General features: G+C 39.1%; 1 protein-coding gene across 1 annotated transcript; it reads right to left on the bottom strand.

Annotated features, from left to right (window-relative positions):
* Positions 1 to 3,700: 3,700 nt before the first annotated feature.
* Positions 3,701 to 8,108, bottom strand: LOC116111524 (amino acid permease 8-like). Its single transcript, XM_031397703.1, is given in 7 exon segments — positions 3,701 to 4,129; positions 4,561 to 4,704; positions 4,706 to 4,792; positions 4,886 to 5,243; positions 5,439 to 5,532; positions 5,634 to 5,867; positions 8,075 to 8,108. Coding segments are annotated over 7 exon segments (1,380 nt in total).
* Between the last annotated feature and the right edge of the window lie 11,247 nt (positions 8,109 to 19,355).

Below are 19,355 nucleotides of genomic sequence, written 5' to 3'. Positions count from 1 at the left end.
GTCTCGCCTTAACACTGGAGTGTACACTATCCCAGGTGCAAAGCGAGCAAGGGAGTTAAATCTTACTGATTGTTGCTTTTAGTGCATCTAGGTTGATGATATTATTTCCAATAGATATTTTCTATACTACATTAAGTCATTAACTATACAGAATATGTACATGCATTAAGTTCAATTTTTTAGAAATAGAAAATAAAGAATTTCTCGATAAATTAATAATTTATTAATTTATACGATTAAATAATATATTGATTAATTAATAAATTTTCATAGTCCCAAATATATTAATTTATCGAGGTTTAACTATAAAACTGTGAAAACGACTTTCAATCCTTTTATAATTTTACGCTAGTTTTTTGAAATGTTTTTGTAAAGACTCATTTCTACCAAATGCATTGTCATAAGATATTGCATATCTTGTTTTCAATAACAAATAATTATATTTAAATTTTATATTAAACAGGCCAAAACGCTAAATGATGTTCAAGTATAAAAACTATATTGATATTCAAATATTAAAATCAAATTATTTATGAAATAAATAACATAATTTTGTTTTGTTCTCAAAATTTTAGGGGTCGGTGGGAGTCGGGACTGGGTACTCACCCAATTTCAAAGGAACTAGAATCAAAACCAGAACTGGAACCTGTCAGTTCTTAGCTTTTGGAACCAGAACCAGAACCGATCAGTTCTTAGCTTTTGGAACCAGAATCGGAACCGACAGTTTCGAAACCTTAATTCCTAGAACCAGAGCCTGTGTTACAGGTTCTGGTTCCGGGTACCCCACAAATATTACGTAACCCCCCTTCTATTTAAAAAAAAATGACAAACATACCTGTAAAAACTACAATAAATCCCTAGAATTAAAATTACATATAATTGTTTTCTCTCTCATCCCTCGTTATTTCCTCTTATTCTCCTCATCAGCTTTTCTCTCACTTGGACTCTACCACATGATCTGCACCACTCGCAAGTTTGATTTTGGTACCTTGGTAGGATGCAATCTGAAGCTCCAAATTAATGGAAAGTTCTCAAGCGGGTGTTGAGAAAATGAGAACAATACTACTTTTATAGAAAGACCTCAAAAGTAGATAGAAGGAGCTAGCCATTAACTAAAGGAAAAGTGTCCTCCAAATAGATGATACTTATAATCGTCGGGCTCACTAGCAATAAAAAGCGAAACACATACCCCAGTACTCAATAGTAACTGTAGCCATTTACTGAGCAACAGCAAGAAATACAACATGTGATTAATAAGTGGAGGTGAAGCTATCAACCCAATCTCTTTTTAAGTAACTATTAATTAGCATTCATATTTATTTTTTGAATGAATTGCTTTAGCTCTTTACCATCTTTGTCCAAACATGTACCATCCCTTACCTTTACCTTACCACCACCGTCTCAAACACCTCAACGCTTCCTCCTCATTCTCTGTCTCCTCAAACACCTAGATCGGCGGGCTCCCTCTCTCTTCACTTCCTTTTCCCCAAAATTAAAATTACATTTAATACTTTTTTTTCTCAGGTTGTATGGTTGATTTTGTTGGTTTGGATGTATTTGGGTGCATATGTTTGCAAGCTGATTTTTCCTGGTTTGAATGTATTTGGGTGTATTTGTCTGCAGGTTGTATGCTTGAATTGATTTTTTTCTTTTTGATTTGGTTTGTGATTAAGAGATCTGGATTTTTGGTACTGTGAGTGTGATTTTGCGATGTTTGATTTCATTTTCAGTCAATCTTTCATGCTTGGTCCCGGTAGTGCTTTCTTTTCCGTCTCTTCTTTTTCTCTTTGTTTTGGTTCTGGTTCCAGTTCTCGGTTCCTACGGGAATGGAACCGGAATCGCATAGTATTGGTTCCAGGTTTTTGGAGCCGAAAACTCGGGTATCCGTCAGTTTCGATTCTACCCTATTTTTTTGCCGACCCCTACAAAATTGTATACATAGGAAAATACATAATGATTCAACCAAAATTTTAAAATTTTCTAGTGAAAACTTGATCCCAAAGTTTGAAAATGTTGATGCAAGAAATCGCAACCACGGGAGAACTAATTATATTTGGATTCTATAAATTAATGGAAGGAAAAAAATGAGAACAAAATTACAATAAAATCTTAAGAGACTTGTTTGATATACAATTTAAATATAGTTTTTTCTTTATAAAAACAAGCTATACAAAAAATCTTGTAAAAGAGTGTTCGGTAGAACTAAGTCAAAATGTTTTCGCAATCAGTTTTCAGAATCCTAAAATTTAGTGTAAAATTAAAAAAATTATTAAAAATTGTTTTTTTCTCTTGCAGTTTTTAATATGAAAACAACATTTGAATATATATCAAAATATATTTTCAAATATTAAGATAAAACTCAAAAATTTGAATCTTATTTTAGTTCTTGAAAATTATTTTCAGATCACAATCGAACGGACTATAGCTAAAGTTTTTGAAAGATTGGAAGGATTCGAAACTTTAATTAATCTTTCTTTTAATAAACAATAGAAGGAAATAGAACTTACTTCCTTTAAAATCCAAACCAAATTAATTTGGACTGAACCTGTTTGGGCCTTTTATCTTATTTAGCCTAGCTTTTGACCTTTTTCTTAGTTGTTCTTGCACTTCTTTATATATGCAGCCCAGACCCATTCTCTTTGTGACTTGGGGGCATAATTACGACAAAATAGCACAAAAAAATAATAACCGAAAAAGCTAATCTTAAAATACACCAAAAATGCTTAAACGCAATTAATACATAAAAAGGAAACAATAAATCACAAATTATGCAAAATAATAATAATAATTAGACTCCTTTCCTAATATAATTACTAATGAATTAACGAATTTTATTATGGTCTTCATCTTTGCTTGGTATCTTCATTGAAAGGCTTTTGTGTTTGGAAGATACAAAATGTCTTTGAACTCTTCTTTTGAAGGAACTTGCTGTCTAGAGTTCTATCTTTCTATGTCACCTTCTTCTTCATGGGGTCGAGTCCAAGAGGTAGAGTTTTGAGATTGCGTAGTATTAATGCATGGATGATTTTCAAGGCTCATCACCGAAATGGAATGTGAAGATAGGTGCTTATACCATTAAGTCTTTTGTGTTAAAATAAAGTTAGAGAGACAATTAGATAAATATTCATCAATTCATCAGGTTAAGTTTTAATGATTTATTAATGGTTCACTAACAACTAAGGTATCTGTGTTATTTCTAAATATTAGACAGAATTTTGTTATTTTATCATACCACATTGAGATTGAATAACCTTTTTAAAGTAGATAAAATATGAATAAATAAGTAAGAAAAAAAAAAAAAAAAGAATAAATAAGTAAGAAAAAAAAAAAAAAAAGGTTCAGCCAGTGCATTTTACTAATTGTCATCATTAAAAATTGCATTTAACTAGCCTTTTTCTTCATTTTATTTGATTAATATGTCCTTTGCATTGAATATGAAATTATTTGATGACATGGTTTCAAATTCATTTAAACACTCTGGCAATTTGTCTTGAAATTATTTGAGAAATTCAAAATTAATACCACACAAAGAAAAAAAAATTCTGAAGCTTGAAACTTTATAGGAACAACTTCATTAATACAATATAGTTTATCACAAACATGCATATGCTTCAATTCAAAATTATCTAACAAAGTAACAAATTGTGCTGGAATGAAGAAGAGCGTTTTACAAATTCTGAATTGTGATACAATTGACCATCTAGAGTTGAATATGAAACAGCTTTGCATTCTTAAGAAGCTCTAAAATATCTGCAATTGAACCAATTGCAGCAACGAGAGTTACAATCAAGCATGACAACCCCAGAATTTGAAACATCATCCATTTAGAGCTTCCTCTTTTGATCTTTGCTTGCACAATGTACATGCTCATCGGCAAATACACTGTTAGTGGCCAGAAAGAAACTGCTCCTAGAAGCCCAAGAATCGCGTTGAAGAACGGGAACATCATTGCTACTGCGGTTGTGAAAATGACAAAGACTGTTCGCAACAGAAGTTTGCTCAAGGTGAAGCGGATTGTGTACTTTTTTATGAATGGGAGTTTAACTGTGTAAACAGTATTGAAAAATGAAGTTGGCCATCTTGTTACAATGCACTTCTCATGGATGGCAAAAATTGGTTGAGAATATACCTGAACAATTCACAAACAAAAAAAATCAATACTACGTCTAGTCATCTATACCTATAGTACACTTATCGACACCAGCCGATGGCGTCAAGGCATCATTTCCCCGACTAGGATGCCTTGACGACTTTTTAGTGCATTGCTTTACTTTGGAGAAGGGATACGTTGGTGCAAGAATCAGTTATATCTATGCCAATCTTGGCGATTAGTCTTGCATCACCGTATCCATATTGTATGAACTTAAATTTTGGACTTGTTTCATTGAAAAACAATAATAGTGGATACTCTTGATGGAAAAAAAAAGGTCTCATCATACGTCAAATATACAATAACAGACATTTTATTTTTTTAAATAGATAATCCTTTAAACATATATATGTCGATGCATGGTAGACTTGTCCCTTTATTAATAACTTTTAAATGATTAAGAGGGATACCTGATAAGCTCCAATTAAATGTATAATTACAGCAAGGTTGGCAATGTCAACGAGCCAGAATATATTATAAAATCCGGCGAGAACATTTCCGGGAACATCATTTCCATAGGCCACATAACCCATGCATCCAAGAGAAATGTAAAAATAAGTAAAACAGTGTTGTTGCACCAATTGCATACAAAGTCACTTTCTTCATCACTTTATTTTCCGGTGGGGGAGACTTCAGTGTATCCTTAATTAAGTTTAAGGAATTAAAATGTAAGTAATAACTACTGTTAAAAAGCATAAAAGAAAAATAATTTGGGGTTTATATTGAAAAATTAACCTGGATTTCAAGTAGAATATTGGAGTAGCCGAAGGCAAAAGCAATGTTTCCGAGGGCTTGAAAGGCATGCCAAATCTTGGTCGATGATGGTAACCCTGTTTCGGAATTAGCTACCTTGAGAGTTCCTTTGAACTCAAGATGTGAGAAAAATTTTGCGATTGATAGGAAAAGTGCAATAGCAAAATATAGAAGTGATGTAACAGTAGCGACGACTGAAAGGAATGTTATTTTCTCTAAGTTTGGACATTGAGATAGAATAATTTCAGTTGCTCCAAAGGTTAGCATGTATAGATTTCCTGATACTCCACATGTTGCATTTTGTCCCTTCTCATGGAAACAAGTTGATCTCTTCAAAGTCCTGTTACATTGAAAAAGTGACAGACATATGATGAGGAACGGACCACTACGGACTGAAAGGGGGCTTATGCCCCCAACAGCCCTTGGGAAATTCAATTAATTCCCTCCAATTTTGTATTTTTAATTTGCCCCCACTGAAAGAAATTGTTGGCTTCGTCACTACATATGATATATAATACGTGTTGAATGAACTTACGCGACACTAATGGTAGTTGTAATCGTGTAGCCAATCATCGTTCCCCATAATATTGTATATTGCAATATACTACAAAGCAGTACTTCAGTCGGACCTGCAACAAAGGATTGAGAAAATTAAACTTCATTCTTTTGTCATATGTAATTAACTTGTAGTTAATGTTTCAATAGGGATCGAAATGAAAAATAATTATACCTAAGAGTGTTCTCACAGCATCTCCGTAAGTATGGTTTCTTCTTCCAGTGACAGGGTCAGGAGTTCGATAGCAATCAGAGAAAATGATGGATGTGTAATAAGTAACGATTGCAAATGTAACGAGAACAAGGGGTCCCAAAATCCAACCAAGTTGAGCCACGCTCCATGGCAATGCCAAAATACCTGAACCAACTATTGCAGTAAAAGCATGGGCTGTACCCGTCCACAAAGTTCCTATTATCAAAACAAAACAACATCTTTACACATTGGACTAGGCCTAACTTATAGGAGCCCCTGTACAGAAGGCTACGTTGTAAAAAACATGAGAATGTAGCCCATGTACAATGGTTGATCTCTTCTTTTCCACATATTATTTATTAAATTAATGTGACCCTCTGCAGTCTGCATAGCACTTCATTTATCATTTATTAAATTTGAATAATTCCATATATAAGCGATCTTCACATAAGACGTTGAGATTCACTTACAAAATAGGCCCAATTTTTCTTCAGTTTTCTTAAACAAAATAAAAAAGAATAATTCTTTGAGAGTTTTGGACATCCAATTCTTGAGCTTAACAAATAATCCTATAAAGAATGTTTTCACATTTTTTTACGAAAGAATATGTATATAGAATTGGANGACTGAAAGGAATGTTATTTTCTCTAAGTTTGGACATTGAGATAGAATAATTTCAGTTGCTCCAAAGGTTAGCATGTATAGATTTCCTGATACTCCACATGTTGCATTTTGTCCCTTCTCATGGAAACAAGTTGATCTCTTCAAAGTCCTGTTACATTGAAAAAGTGACAGACATATGATGAGGAACGGACCACTACGGACTGAAAGGGGGCTTATGCCCCCAACAGCCCTTGGGAAATTCAATTAATTCCCTCCAATTTTGTATTTTTAATTTGCCCCCACTGAAAGAAATTGTAGGCTTCGTCACTACATATGATATGATATATACTTACGCGACACTAATGGTAGTTGTAATCGTGTAGCCAATCATCGTTCCCCATAATATTGTATATTGCAATATACTACAAAGCAGTACTTCAGTCGGACCTGCAACAAAGGATTGAGAAAATTAAACTTCATTCTTTTGTCATATGTAATTAACTTGTAGTTAATGTTTCAATAGGGATCGAAATGAAAAATAATTATACCTAAGAGTGTTCTCACAGCATCTCCGTAAGTATGGTTTCTTCTTCCAGTGACAGGGTCAGGAGTTCGATAGCAATCAGAGAAAATGATAGATGTGTAATAAGTAACGATTGCAAATGTAGCGAGAACAAGGGGTCCCAAAATCCAACCAAGTTGAGCCACGCTCCATGGCAAAGCCAAAATACCTGAACCAACTATTGCAGTAAAAGCATGGGCTGTACCCGTCCACAAAGTTCCTATTATCAAAACAAAACAACATCTTTACACATTGGACTAGGCCTAACTTAATGTAGCCCATGTACAATGGTTCATCTCTTCTTTTCCATATATTATTTATTAAATTAATGTGACCGTCTGCAATCTGGATAGCACTTCATTTAAATCATTTATTAAATTTGAATAATTCCATATATAAGCAATCTTCACGTAAGACGTTGAGATTCACTTACAAAATAGGCCCAATTTTTCTTCAGTTTTCTTAAACAAAATAAAAAAGAATAATTCTTTGAGAGTTTTGGACATCCAATTCTTGAGCTTAACAAATAATCCTATAAAGAATGTTTTCACATTTTTTTACGAAAGAATATGTATATAGAATTCGATATCAATTTTGAATGGTTAAAATCCTAATTTTCGTGGATGGATCAATGTGTACATGAGTGGGGCCTGATGACCCCACTCAAAATTTTATTTTTATTATTTTTTAATTTTTTCAATTTTAATATAATTTACTTTATAAATTGACCCACACATATAAAAGTAAAACCATTTTTTTTTCTATTGTTTATTATACAAATAAAATTTTGTTTGTTTACGAAGATAAGTGTTTTATTAATCGAATATTTTTCTTTTTTTATATTGGCTTTAAGTCTTTAACAATTAGAAGTCAATTGAAGAGTAAAACTTAAACTAAATAAAATATTATTGCCCCTCTAAAGTCATTTTTATCACAAATTTTATATTATTTATTTTAAACTTGCCCGTCTAACGTTAAATTTTGTATCCATCCCTGCTAATTTTATAAGTCATATTACTCTAAAATATTATTGCATTAATTCATGAGGCTCAAAAATGAAAAAAGTCAATGGTTTTGAACTTAAAACACATAAAACAAACAAAAAAACATATCCCATTAAAATACAAAACTAAGCACATTTATTTTTCTTTTTCCTTTCTTTATATATATCAACAAACAGCATACCAAAAGCAGTGTACATCCATGCATGTGAAAACTATTAATGCTAGTGATTAAAAGATGGATATTCGAAGCTTACCAGTTCGAATGCGTCCTTCTTCTGTTGCCTCCATTTCACTTCCTAGCTTGAAGAGAGAGAGAGAGAGATTCAGAAGCGAAAAACTGTGGTGATTTTTAAGTTAAGAGTGAAAATATCATATGGAGGTTTAAAAGTTAAAACAACTTTCAAAGAGAGAGAGAGAGAGAGTGAGGGGACTGCCACATGAGATACATGCAATGCAATGCACGTGTTTTGAGACTGCAAAAACAGCAAACTCACCAATCTTCGCATTCGAGTGCAGCAGGCTTTTTCCAATTTATAAGAAGTTGTGAAGCATTACAGTTCAACCCATACTGTAATTGGAACATATAATACCAAATCAAAAATTACCGTTTCACTCATCTATTACAAATGACAACATCACCAAGTAAGGGCAAAGGAGTATCCATAATATAATTTTGAAACTCTGAGAGTCTATTAATGAAAAATGTGAAAGTTCTTATCTGAATGATAAATTTTGAAACCTTAAAGTAGTATGTGATAATCTCCTAAAATATATTATATGGTAACTACTCGGATATCTTTAACATAATTTAAGAGAGCAAAAGAACCTGCCTTAATTTTATTATTATTAATTGGAAGAATTTATGATCACATTACCTAACCTTAGATTTTATGATAACTAATAATATTTTAAAAATGAACATACAAGCGTCTTCCAGCACGCTTGCATTTTAACGACAAAATTCAAGAATCATGAATAAAACTGAAAGGGTTCAAATTCGTTAAATAATGGGCTTAAAAAAAAATTAAACTTAAGTTTAATTTAATTTGTAAAATTTGTTACTGATATGCATGACTCAATCGTTTTTCAAAGATTAGTGCACCTACGTATTTCAAATATATGTTTTCTAAATTATAGATTTTAAAGTAGAGGTTAATGCATAAATTTTCTAATTTCCGTTTTATGAGCATATTTATCTCTAATTTATCAACTTGGGATCTTTCTTTAAGAGCACATTTATGAACAGTTTTCTTTATATTTGGTAAACTATTTTTAAGAAAGGTGTTTTCACTTGCACTTGAGGCGAAGCTGGTTGCATCTTGTGATAATTGAGGTGGTGTAGCTAAATTCTTCAACTTGAACAGTGGTGAATGTAAAAGGTTTGATTTACCTCTTGAAGTCAATTAGGGTATGTTTTGTTTGTAGGCATTGTACTTAAAGGTTTATTTTTTTGATAACTAGGGTGTTCGAGTGCACATCTCAACTAATCAGCGGAGCCTATTAAATACTCTACAAGTCTGATAGTCTAAGTAAACTACAAATATGGTATGTGGTCTCAAGGTGATTTGAATTCAAGAAGTCAATTAAGGGAGTAAATTTTCTTGACCACCAAGCTAACCTCTCGAGGTTTTAAAAGTTTATTTTATTTTTCTCTTTATGAGATCGCTTAGAATGGATTCATCTTTTTCATTCATAAAGTATTAAATATCACTTATTAGGGTTTTTTGATAATTTTTGTAAATGAGGTGTTTGATATTTTTAAAAGTTTTTTTTTTTTTTTTTTTAAATAATGATATGAGTGTTTTTTATACTTTTTGAACAAATTAGATGAGTTTAATAGTAAACGATCTCAGGGAAAAATAAAACAAACCCTTGCACTTAATAAAAATGTAGGATTGGATTATTATGATACGATCCCATGTCGGGCCTACATTATGTTTGGAATGGACAGTACAATAAGAAGGTACTATAGCGCACTAATAGGCGTGAAGTAAAGCTGCACATGGAGAAAATAGTTTTAGCTACCCAAGAACTGCTGCAAACCAAATGCATTTATTTATTTAACTAAATATTTAATAAAAAATAAAGTATTTAAAAATTTAACCAAAAATTTAATTATTAATTGAACATATCAAAACTATTTTTTTCAGTTCATATACAAAAAATTAAGCATCAAATTAATGTTTTACTAAATAACTAACCATTTAATTAAATAAAAATAAATTTTAATTATATGATTTAATGTAATATTTACATATACCTATGACATAAATTTTTTTATTAAGATTAAAGTGAAGTCATATAACTTACTTTTATAAATAAGTAATTAATTGATAATATAAAATAATGACAAATATATTAATAAAAAATTTAGTAAAGAAATTTGGTATTTTTAATCTAAATAATTTTGGTTAGTAGGAAGCTACACCAAACATAATATAGACTATATAAAATAATTTAAAGACGTCCTTGTCAGAATATGAGGTTCGACTTCATCAACGATGGGTTGGTCCAAGATGTAACTTCCTTAAATAGCAAACAATTTCCTGTTAACTTTCTCGGTCCCAAGAACTTTAGGTTTCATCGCTTTACCGTCATTGCTCCTGTAGATAGCCTCAACACCGATGGAATCCATATCAAAAGATTTACTAGAATTGACATTACGTATGGATTCCAAAATCAAAACAGGTGATGATTGTATCTCCATCGATGGTGGCAACAAAAATACATCAATTACTAAGGTTAATTGCGGATGTAGTCACGACATCAGTGTTGGAAGTCTAGGAAAGTACGATAGAGAGGAACCCGTAGATGGAATCAATGTCAGGGGTTGTACCCTCAGCAATACTGATAATGGTGTGAGAATAAGAACTTGGCTAACTTCCTATGCAGGCATCGCTTCTAACATGCGTTTTGAGTACATTACCATAGTTAATGCCATTAATCCTATCATCATTAATTGATCAAGTCTACTGCCCGCATAACGATTGCAATGCAAAAGTATAATTTCTTTATTATTTTTGTTTTGTCTTCACCAACTCTCATGATATTGGTCACATCGTATCCTCATTCTTTTCTTTTATTTCTTTAGCTTTCGTCACGCGTAAAGATTAGCAACGTTAGCTTCTCGAATTAATATTTGAGGCACTTCTGCAACTCCGATTGTTGTAAAGCTTGCTTGTAGTAGCGATATACCATGCAAAGGTATGGAGCTTGCTATAGATGTAAAAATCTATCTGTACGGAAGAATGGACTGATCCGGTGAGGTTGAGGCCACTAGCGATTTGTTATATCTGTACACGTAAAGAAACACACGTGAAACGACGGAAAACATCAGGGTGGTGTTTGCCATAGACATTCCGACGCTTAAGTCAGCAAGGCTGAAAGGCTGATTTAGTGAGGGCTAGGGAGTAGAGAGGTTACTAGAAGTTTAATCGAGGACTGTGACTACGACTGTGATGTGAAGTTCTCAAGCTAGAACTCCGGGGTCTGTAGGTGTAGTGTCCTCCTTTGTGAGAGGGATGATCTCTATTTAAATAGTGACTGTCTGGTCTCCCACTCCTGGTGGGATTGGGAATTCTCGTAGCAATCCGCTTCCTCTAGGGATATATCCTTTTATCCGCTTATCCTTGCATGAAAGGGAGTCCAAGTATGACTCTAACACAAACTTTGGAGGAGTTGGGGTTGTAGTGGGCTACTTTACCGATGTTCGAATAGGAATGTGATCTGTAGGTGACCATGGGCTCTGAATTCGTTCATAGATCCAGGAAGTGAACTAGGACTAGGAGGCTTGTGTCTGGACGGTTTGGGCCGACTGTACCTCGTATCAAATGGGCCTAATCCGGTGAGTTTTGGATTGGGCCGCATCAGGATTGGGCTTGCTCTTTTCCTCATTGTCAGTCCCGTTTCCCTATTTGGGCCAAGGATGATTTTTGGCCCTAACAGTTTGCCCCCCACTCTCTAAGTTAAGGAGTGCTTAACTTAAAAAGTAGGCGTCGCTTGAGGGGCATTAGGTCGGCCTTCGTGGTCGATCGATTAGCCGCGTGGCTGAGGCCGTAGTTGGCTCGGTTCTTCGGTATGATTATTCGATCGGACGGGGGAAACTCGTGGTCGTGCTCAGTGCCCTTATCCAAGTCGGGGGGCCTGATCAGTCCAGCAGGATTCAGTCGACTGGTGTTCGGGGCCGAATGGGCGAACAGTCTAGCGCACACGCAATGGCTCGGGGTGTCTAACCAGATACAAAAATGGAGATTGATCTGCTGAAGGTCTGTTCGCTCGGTCTGGTCAAATGGGTGATTGAATGAGTATCATGAAGGTGCGTTCAGCCCGTGCCGCTAGCCGAGTGGGTTACATTAGTCCTTACTTGGTTATGGCGCTTTGGGATTGGTCGAGTCTGAGCGAACCATTCAGCGTAGTCACTCATTCGGTAGAGGTGACCGAATAGTAAAGCTTATGCTTAGCCGACGTGTTTGGTGTGATCCTGGGTAACCAGAGCTAGGTGGCTAGGTACGATGATGTCGATCCCAGTCGGTAGGGCAACCCGAACTAATGGTTGCACCTCGGGGATTGAGTATAGCTGGCATGAATTTGACACGTGTACGACTGGGATGCCCTCTAAACTTGGGAGGGAAAATTAAAACACTCGCGACTTTCGATGCCCACTCATGTGGTGACACGTGTCACTTGACAGCTTTTGCTAATAAAATGTCTGGCTCGTGAATGTTCATTTCATCTGGCCGTTTTTCTTCCTTTCGCGTTTTTCGTTTTCTCTGAAACTTGGGTTTTCGTCACTGCTTCGAAGGAGATTCCGAGATTGGGCCATTTTCACGGTAAAAATTTTTTTCTCCTTTACTTCTTCTGTTTTCTTTGTGTTTGTGCGTTGTTTTCTGAAGAGGTTGAGTTGTGTTTTTTGGAAGATTTGGTTTGTTTTGCTTTTTCTGCTTCGTTTGTGTTGAGTTTCTGGCAGATTTGGTGTGATTTCATGATGTTTGAGAGATTTCGTGTACTGGAGTTTCGATTTTTTAGAAAATGTGTGGATTCTGGGATTTCCAGTGGATTTCCAGCAAGTTGCTCAATTTTTGGTGTTTTTTGGACGGGATAGAGAATACATCAGATTACGTAGCATATTGGCTTGGTCGGTCTGCCTGACTGAATCGAGTGGCAGTTTGGAACAGGGTTGTAGGAGGTTTTAAGTGGCCTAGGTTGGTCGTCCAGTCCATCTGACCGAGTAGCGAGGGGTTGTCCTATCTGAAGGGGTCGATCGGTGTTTCGGGGTGAATTGGGACAAGTTGGTACTGGGTGGCGGCCTGGTCGGTCAGTCGATTGAGAGGGTCGACCAGAGTTCTAGGTTGGGTTATGCGGGTTGATCGATGTTAAAGGTGATAGGTCGTCCGGTGTTGGGGGCGAGCAATATTTTGGAGGTGTTCTTTTAGTGTTGTTCGGTTAGTGGTTCAGGGCAAGTGGTGGTCCGACACTAGATTTTGGGAGTATAGGTCATCGAGAATAATCAGTCGGTTGGGCAGGTTGGACAAACCGATGTCAGATTCGGAGTCGAGTAGTTTGAGTGGGGTTGGGGCCGATGTTGGGAATGAGTATGATCGTGCCCAGACCATGGTGATGATGCCTGAGGGCTCCGTTCCTAAGGGTGTACTGACCGGTGTGAGTGTAACTACCCCAGGGACGAGTGCTGCCGACCCAAGTGGTTCGGGTAGGCATAGAGGAAGTGGGGAAGACTCCGAAGGAGCTGGTAGTTCATCTTCGTCCGACAGTGGCTCTAAGGAAGAGCCGAGACAACAGGGCAGTGAGATTTTGAGTAGGGATTATCCGCCCATGCTTAAGGATAGTAACGTGTGACAAATCCGAACTATGTATCACATTCCGAATTTGGTCGACATCCAGGCACCATGGTCGTACGAATGGGTTAGTTGGGAGGCTAAAGGCTGGGTAAGTGTTTATTAGAAGTGGTTTCATGACAGGTTGAGGTTGCCTATTCCTCGTCTGGTTTGGGAGGTGTTGAACCACTTCATGATTACCCCATCACAGATCATGTCGAATGGTTGGAGGTTACTTATGGCGCTGGAAGACCTTTGTGTGAGAAGCCAAGTGATGTTTGGGCTGCACAAGCTGCTGTACTCATATTTCTTGAAGGAAAATTACAAGGAGAAGGGTCGATATTTGATCAACCTCAGGCATGATCGGTCTCACCTGGTGACCGACCTCCGATCTAGTGACAAGAACTGAAAGGATCGGTACTTCTTTGTGGGGGGCGAGGCTGTCTTTAGGGAGAGAGGCCAGAGCGATATTCCGAGCACTTGGCGAGCCATTGGTAAGAACCTTATCTTTCTTTTGTACTGTGCTTACTAAATCTTATTGTATTTTTTCTTTGCAGAGCTCGAGCACAATCGAGCCGGGCAGAGCGAAGATGGTTTGGAGGTGTAGACCCAGAAGGTGCTAGCCATTCCTAAGGCACAGAGGGATTAGCGGGTAGTATTGTTAGAGGCCAACCTAAGGAGTAGCCATCTCTAAGCCGGAGTAGAGGCAATCCAGCAAGGTATCTCCTTCCCTTCATTGAAGCAAACTTGGGATGTGCTTTTGACTCGCTACTACAATTAGACTATTTACGGTGAGTCCAGGTTGAATCCACTGACTGTTGGAGAGTTTGTGCTTGCAGGGAAACTGATGAAGAAGTTGACCATCCCTAGTGCGAGTGAGTCCATCGCCCGACGCTGGGAGAAGAGGAGGAGGGAATCCTCGGCCAGAGAGGATAGGAGAGCGGAGGATATAGTGGCGACACCACCAAGCCGTTAGCCCGCCGCCGGAGCTGGGTCATCCCAAACAGCGATCTTGGATGAAGAGAATGAGATGATCACCTTCCATATTCCGGCTTCCGTGTCGACCTACTTTGACATAACTTCTATGAGCAAATTGGCTGACTCCTTCCTATTCCTAGCGGACGAGACCCGTTTGTACCAGGTAGGGGCGGTTGCGGTCGCTAACTGTGGGGTGTCCTGCGCTTTTCAGGTAGGGCAGTAGTTTTATTTTATTTTGTTCATCACGGTTTGTACTGATGACAATGTTTTATTGTGCAGGCATTCACAAGCAAGTTGCATCTAAGGAAGTCCGTAGTGGCGTAAGAGAAAAGGATACAGGATGTATCCAAGGCGAACACTGGTTTGCGTCAAAGGGAGATGGTAGCCCAAAAGGCCGAACAAGAGAGCCAGCAGCGTCTAAAGGCGGCCGAGGGTGAGTTGGAGAGGCTGAAAAGAGAGTTAGCTGAGAAGACTGCAGAGATTTAGTCCCTCAAGAAGCAGTGCCTCACCATTGCTGATGATGCCATTATTAAAGCCCGAGGGGAGCTCATGCTCAAGTATAAGGTCGAGAATACTTCCCACTGGAATCCGGATGAGGACATCCAGCTCATGTAGGAGATGTTGGAGGAGGGGGCTGAGCATACGGAGGAGCAGATTGATGAGCAGATTCTCGATTTTGCTAGTTGGTCAAGACCATCGGTTACTTGGGATGTGAGCGACCAGGCTGCAGGGACGGGTACTGGTGCTGGCGATGGGGTGACCAAGTCGGAGATGGGAGAGACGACTCGCATTGATGACATTTAACTTTATTTCTGTTTTGCTCATGTATTTTGGGGCCTGCAATGTCCTGCAATGTCCTTTCTTGGCATGTATGCCTTTTATTGTATTTCTGAACTAAGCCACTTAAGGTTGTTTATATGTTAAAACTTGTTGTTTTTTTTTTTTATGTTTTCCTGATGGGTGAATGAGTTGTTGATTGCTTCTTTGTTCGTAGATGCACTAGGGGTTGAACTCTTATGCTTGTGTTGTGATTTTGATGCAGCCTAGTGGCTGAGTTATGTAGACTCTCTACTAGGATAGGTCGATGACTTGTCGATTTTGAGGTGTAAGAACCCTTCACTCGGTCTGGCTGTCTGGGTGGGTAGCTTCATGAACCGGGTGGGGTCGGTCGAAGGTGTAGATCCGTGGATCGGGAGGGTCGATCCGAAGGTATAATTCTGTGGATCGAGCAGGGTCGATCCGAAGGTGTAAATCCGTGGATCGAGCATGCTGATCCGAATGTGTAATTTCGTGGATCGAGTAGGGTCGATTCGAAGGTGTAAATCTGTGGATCAGGCAGGGTCGATCCGAAGGTGTAAATCTGTGGATCGGGCAGGGTCGATCCGAAAGTGTAAATCCATGGATTGGGTAGGGTCGATCTAAAGGTGCAAATCCATGGATCGGGCAGGGTCAATCCGAAGGTGTAAATCCGTGGATCAAGCAGGTCGATCCGAAGGTGTAAATCCATGGATCGGGCAAGTCGATCCGAAGGTGTAAATCCGTGGATCGAGCAGGGTCGATCCGAAGGTGTAAATCCGTGGATCGGGTAGGGCCGATCGAAGGTATAAATCTGTGGATTGAGCAAGGTCAATCCAAAGGTGTAAATCCGTGGATCAGGCAGGGCCGATCCAAAGGTGTAGATCTACGAATTGAGTAGGGTCAATCCGAAAGTGTAAATCCGTGGATCGAGCAGGGTTGATCCGAAGGTGTAAAAATAATTTGATCGAGCAAGATCGATCCGAAAATGTGAAATTCTGAATAATACTTCATTAAATTCGGGCCATAAGGCTGACTGTCTATGAGGAGGTGGATAGGCCCACTCATCCCTTTAAAAATAAAAACAAAAAGAAATAAACATTTAAACAAATGAGTTCACCTAAAAGTAGCAGTGTTTGAGGTGGACTGCATTCCAACTATTACTGATGTCTTTGCCTTCTAGAGTCTGGAGTTGGTAAGCGCCCTTTCCCGCTTCTTTGATTATCTTGTAGGGACCCTCCCAAGTGGGGCCGAGTTTACCGAAATTGATCTCCCTAGTGTTTTGAAAGACCTTGCAGAGAACCCAGTCGCTTGTTTTGAAAGTTCTGATCCTAACGTTGCGGTCGTAGTGCTAGGTGGCCTGCTGCTGGTAGATAGCGTTGCGGATGCTCGCTTGCTCGCGTAGCTCATCGATGGTGTCCAAGTTTGGCAAAGGTTTTGGCTATTGGTTTCCTCGTCCGTCCATTGGAGCATGGTGGATGGAACTGATACTTCGACCAGGATGACCGCCTTAGAACCATATGTGAGGGAGAAGGGGGTCTCGCCTGTTGACGAGCGAGCTGTAGTTCGGTAGGACCAAAAGACTCCGGGTAGCTCATCTGCCCATGCACCCTTCGCTTTCTACAATCATTTTTTTAGGGTCTGTATGATGGTTTTATTTGATGACTCGGTCTGGCCGTTGGACTTGGGGTTGTGGGGGGTGGAAAAGCTAAGCTTGATCCCCCACATGTCGCAGAAATCCTTGAAGCCTGAACTGATAAATTGGGATCCATTGTTGGTGACGATTTCCTTCGGTATCCTGAACCTACAAATGACATGTTTCTAGATAAAACCTTTTACCTCTCGGTCTCTGACTTGTGTGAAGGCTTCGGCTTCAATCTAGTTAGTGAAGTAATCTGTCACAGCCAACAGGAAAACTCGTTGCCCGGGTGCGGTCGGTAGCTTTCCCACTATATCTATTCCCCACTTCATGAAGGGCCAAGGTGTGAGGATGGAGTGGAGTTGCTCGGGTGGGAGGTGTGAGACATGAATGAATCTTTGACAACTGTCGCACTTCTTAACATAAGCAGCCGAATCAGTTTGTATGTTTGGCCAATAATATCCAGCAATGATCACCCGGTGTGTAAGGCTGCGTCCCCCAGCATGGTTTCCACATTCGCCTTCATGGAGTTCGGCGAGAACACCTTCGGCCTCCTCTGCACTTATGCACTTGAGATAGGGACCCAAAAATGATTTCCTGAGGAGTTGGCCCTTATAGATGGTGAATCTGGCGGCTCTTGCTCTCAATCGGCGTGCTTCCTTCTTATCAGCCAGGAGTTCGTTGTGTTCTAAGTACTTCACTATCGGGGTCATCCAGCAGTCGACTAGCTCAATATCCATTGCTTTCTCAGGCGACTTGTTTGGTGGTTGCTCCTTCCAATTGGCTGGCCATTGCAGGAATAACAGAGGGATGGATGACTGGGAAGAACATTAGAGCGCCGAGCCGAGGCTGGCAAGGGCGTCAGCGTGAGAGTTCTCCGCCCCTGGGACCTGGGCGATGGAGAACTCTTCGAATTGGGCCTACGGTTCTTTGACCAAGTTCAAGTATGTCGTCATCTTCGAGTCGCGTGCCTAGTAAGTGTCTTGCATCTGGTTGACTATGAGTTGGGAGTCAGACATCACCGCCAGTCTCCTTGTTCCGATTTCTTTGACTAAGGAGAGTCCAGCGATGAAAGCCTCATATTCAGCTTTGTTGTTTGTGCATTTGAACCCACACCGTATTGCCCGTTGGATGACGTCTTCCTTTGGTGTAGTCAGTACTAACCCGAGTTCGCTTCCATTCACGTTACTTGATCCATCCACCAAAAGAGTCCACTTGGAGGGTGAACCACTATTCATGCATAATATCTCGTCTTCTGCTTGGATGGTGGTGCTCAGGGTGAAATCAGCAATGAAGTCTGTCAATGCTTGGGACTTGACGGCAGTGCGAGGCTGGTATGATATATCGAACTCACCAAGCTCCACTGTCCATTGTGTGAGTCGGCCTAATAGCTATGGTTTGTGCAACATCTTCTTGAGTGGGAAGGAAGTGAGTACGACTATGGAGTGGCACTGAAAGTACGGCCTGAGCTTCCTAGATGCATGGATGAGTGCGAGGGCCAGTTTCTCCAGTTGACTGTACCATGTTTTTGCGTCGATGAGTGACTTGCTTATATAGTAGACTGGTAGCTGCTTTGCATCCTCTTCCCGAACTAACACTACTGAGATTGCTGTCTTTGAGATGTCCAGATATGTGTAAAGTTTTTCCCTGTCGATAGGCTTGGAAAGGAGCGGAGGGGAGGTCAGATACCTTTTCAACTGTTGCAAGGCTTCCTAGCAGGAGGGGGTCCACTCAAACTTGTTGGACTTCTTGAGTGCATGGAAGAAAACATGGCACTTGTCGGCGGATCTGGAGATGAAACGGCTCAAGGCGGCTACTCGTCCTATAAGGCGCTGAACGTCTTTTATGCAAGCTGGGGATGGTATACTGAGGATCGCTCTGATCTGGTCGGGATTGGCTTCTATCCCTCGCTAAGTTACCATATAGCCCAAGAATTTACCTAACGAGACGCCGAATAAGCATTTGGCTAGATTCAACTTCATGTTATACTTCCTTAGGACAGCGAACGCCTGGCTGAGGTGGTCAAGGTGTTGTTCTGCTATCAGGGACTTGATGAGCATATCGTCGATGTAAACCTCCACAGTGTCCCTAAGGTGTTCGGCAAACATCCTATTGACTAGCCGCTGATAGGTAGTCTTGGTGTTCTTCAGACCGAATGGCATCACTTTGTAGCAGTAGGTTCCCTTCTGTGTGATGAAGGCTGTTTTCTCTTGGTCGTCCGGGTGCATCAAGATTTGGTTGTAACCAGAGAAAGCATCCATGAAACTAAAGAGCTTGTGGCCTACAGTCACA

This window comes from Pistacia vera, unplaced genomic scaffold, assembly GCF_008641045.1.
Source record: "Pistacia vera cultivar Batoury unplaced genomic scaffold, PisVer_v2 Contig642, whole genome shotgun sequence".
Classification (NCBI taxonomy): Eukaryota; Viridiplantae; Streptophyta; class Magnoliopsida; order Sapindales; family Anacardiaceae; genus Pistacia; species Pistacia vera.
The sequence above is the reverse complement of the archived record's forward strand: the minus strand, read 5'-3'. Positions and strand labels throughout refer to the sequence as shown.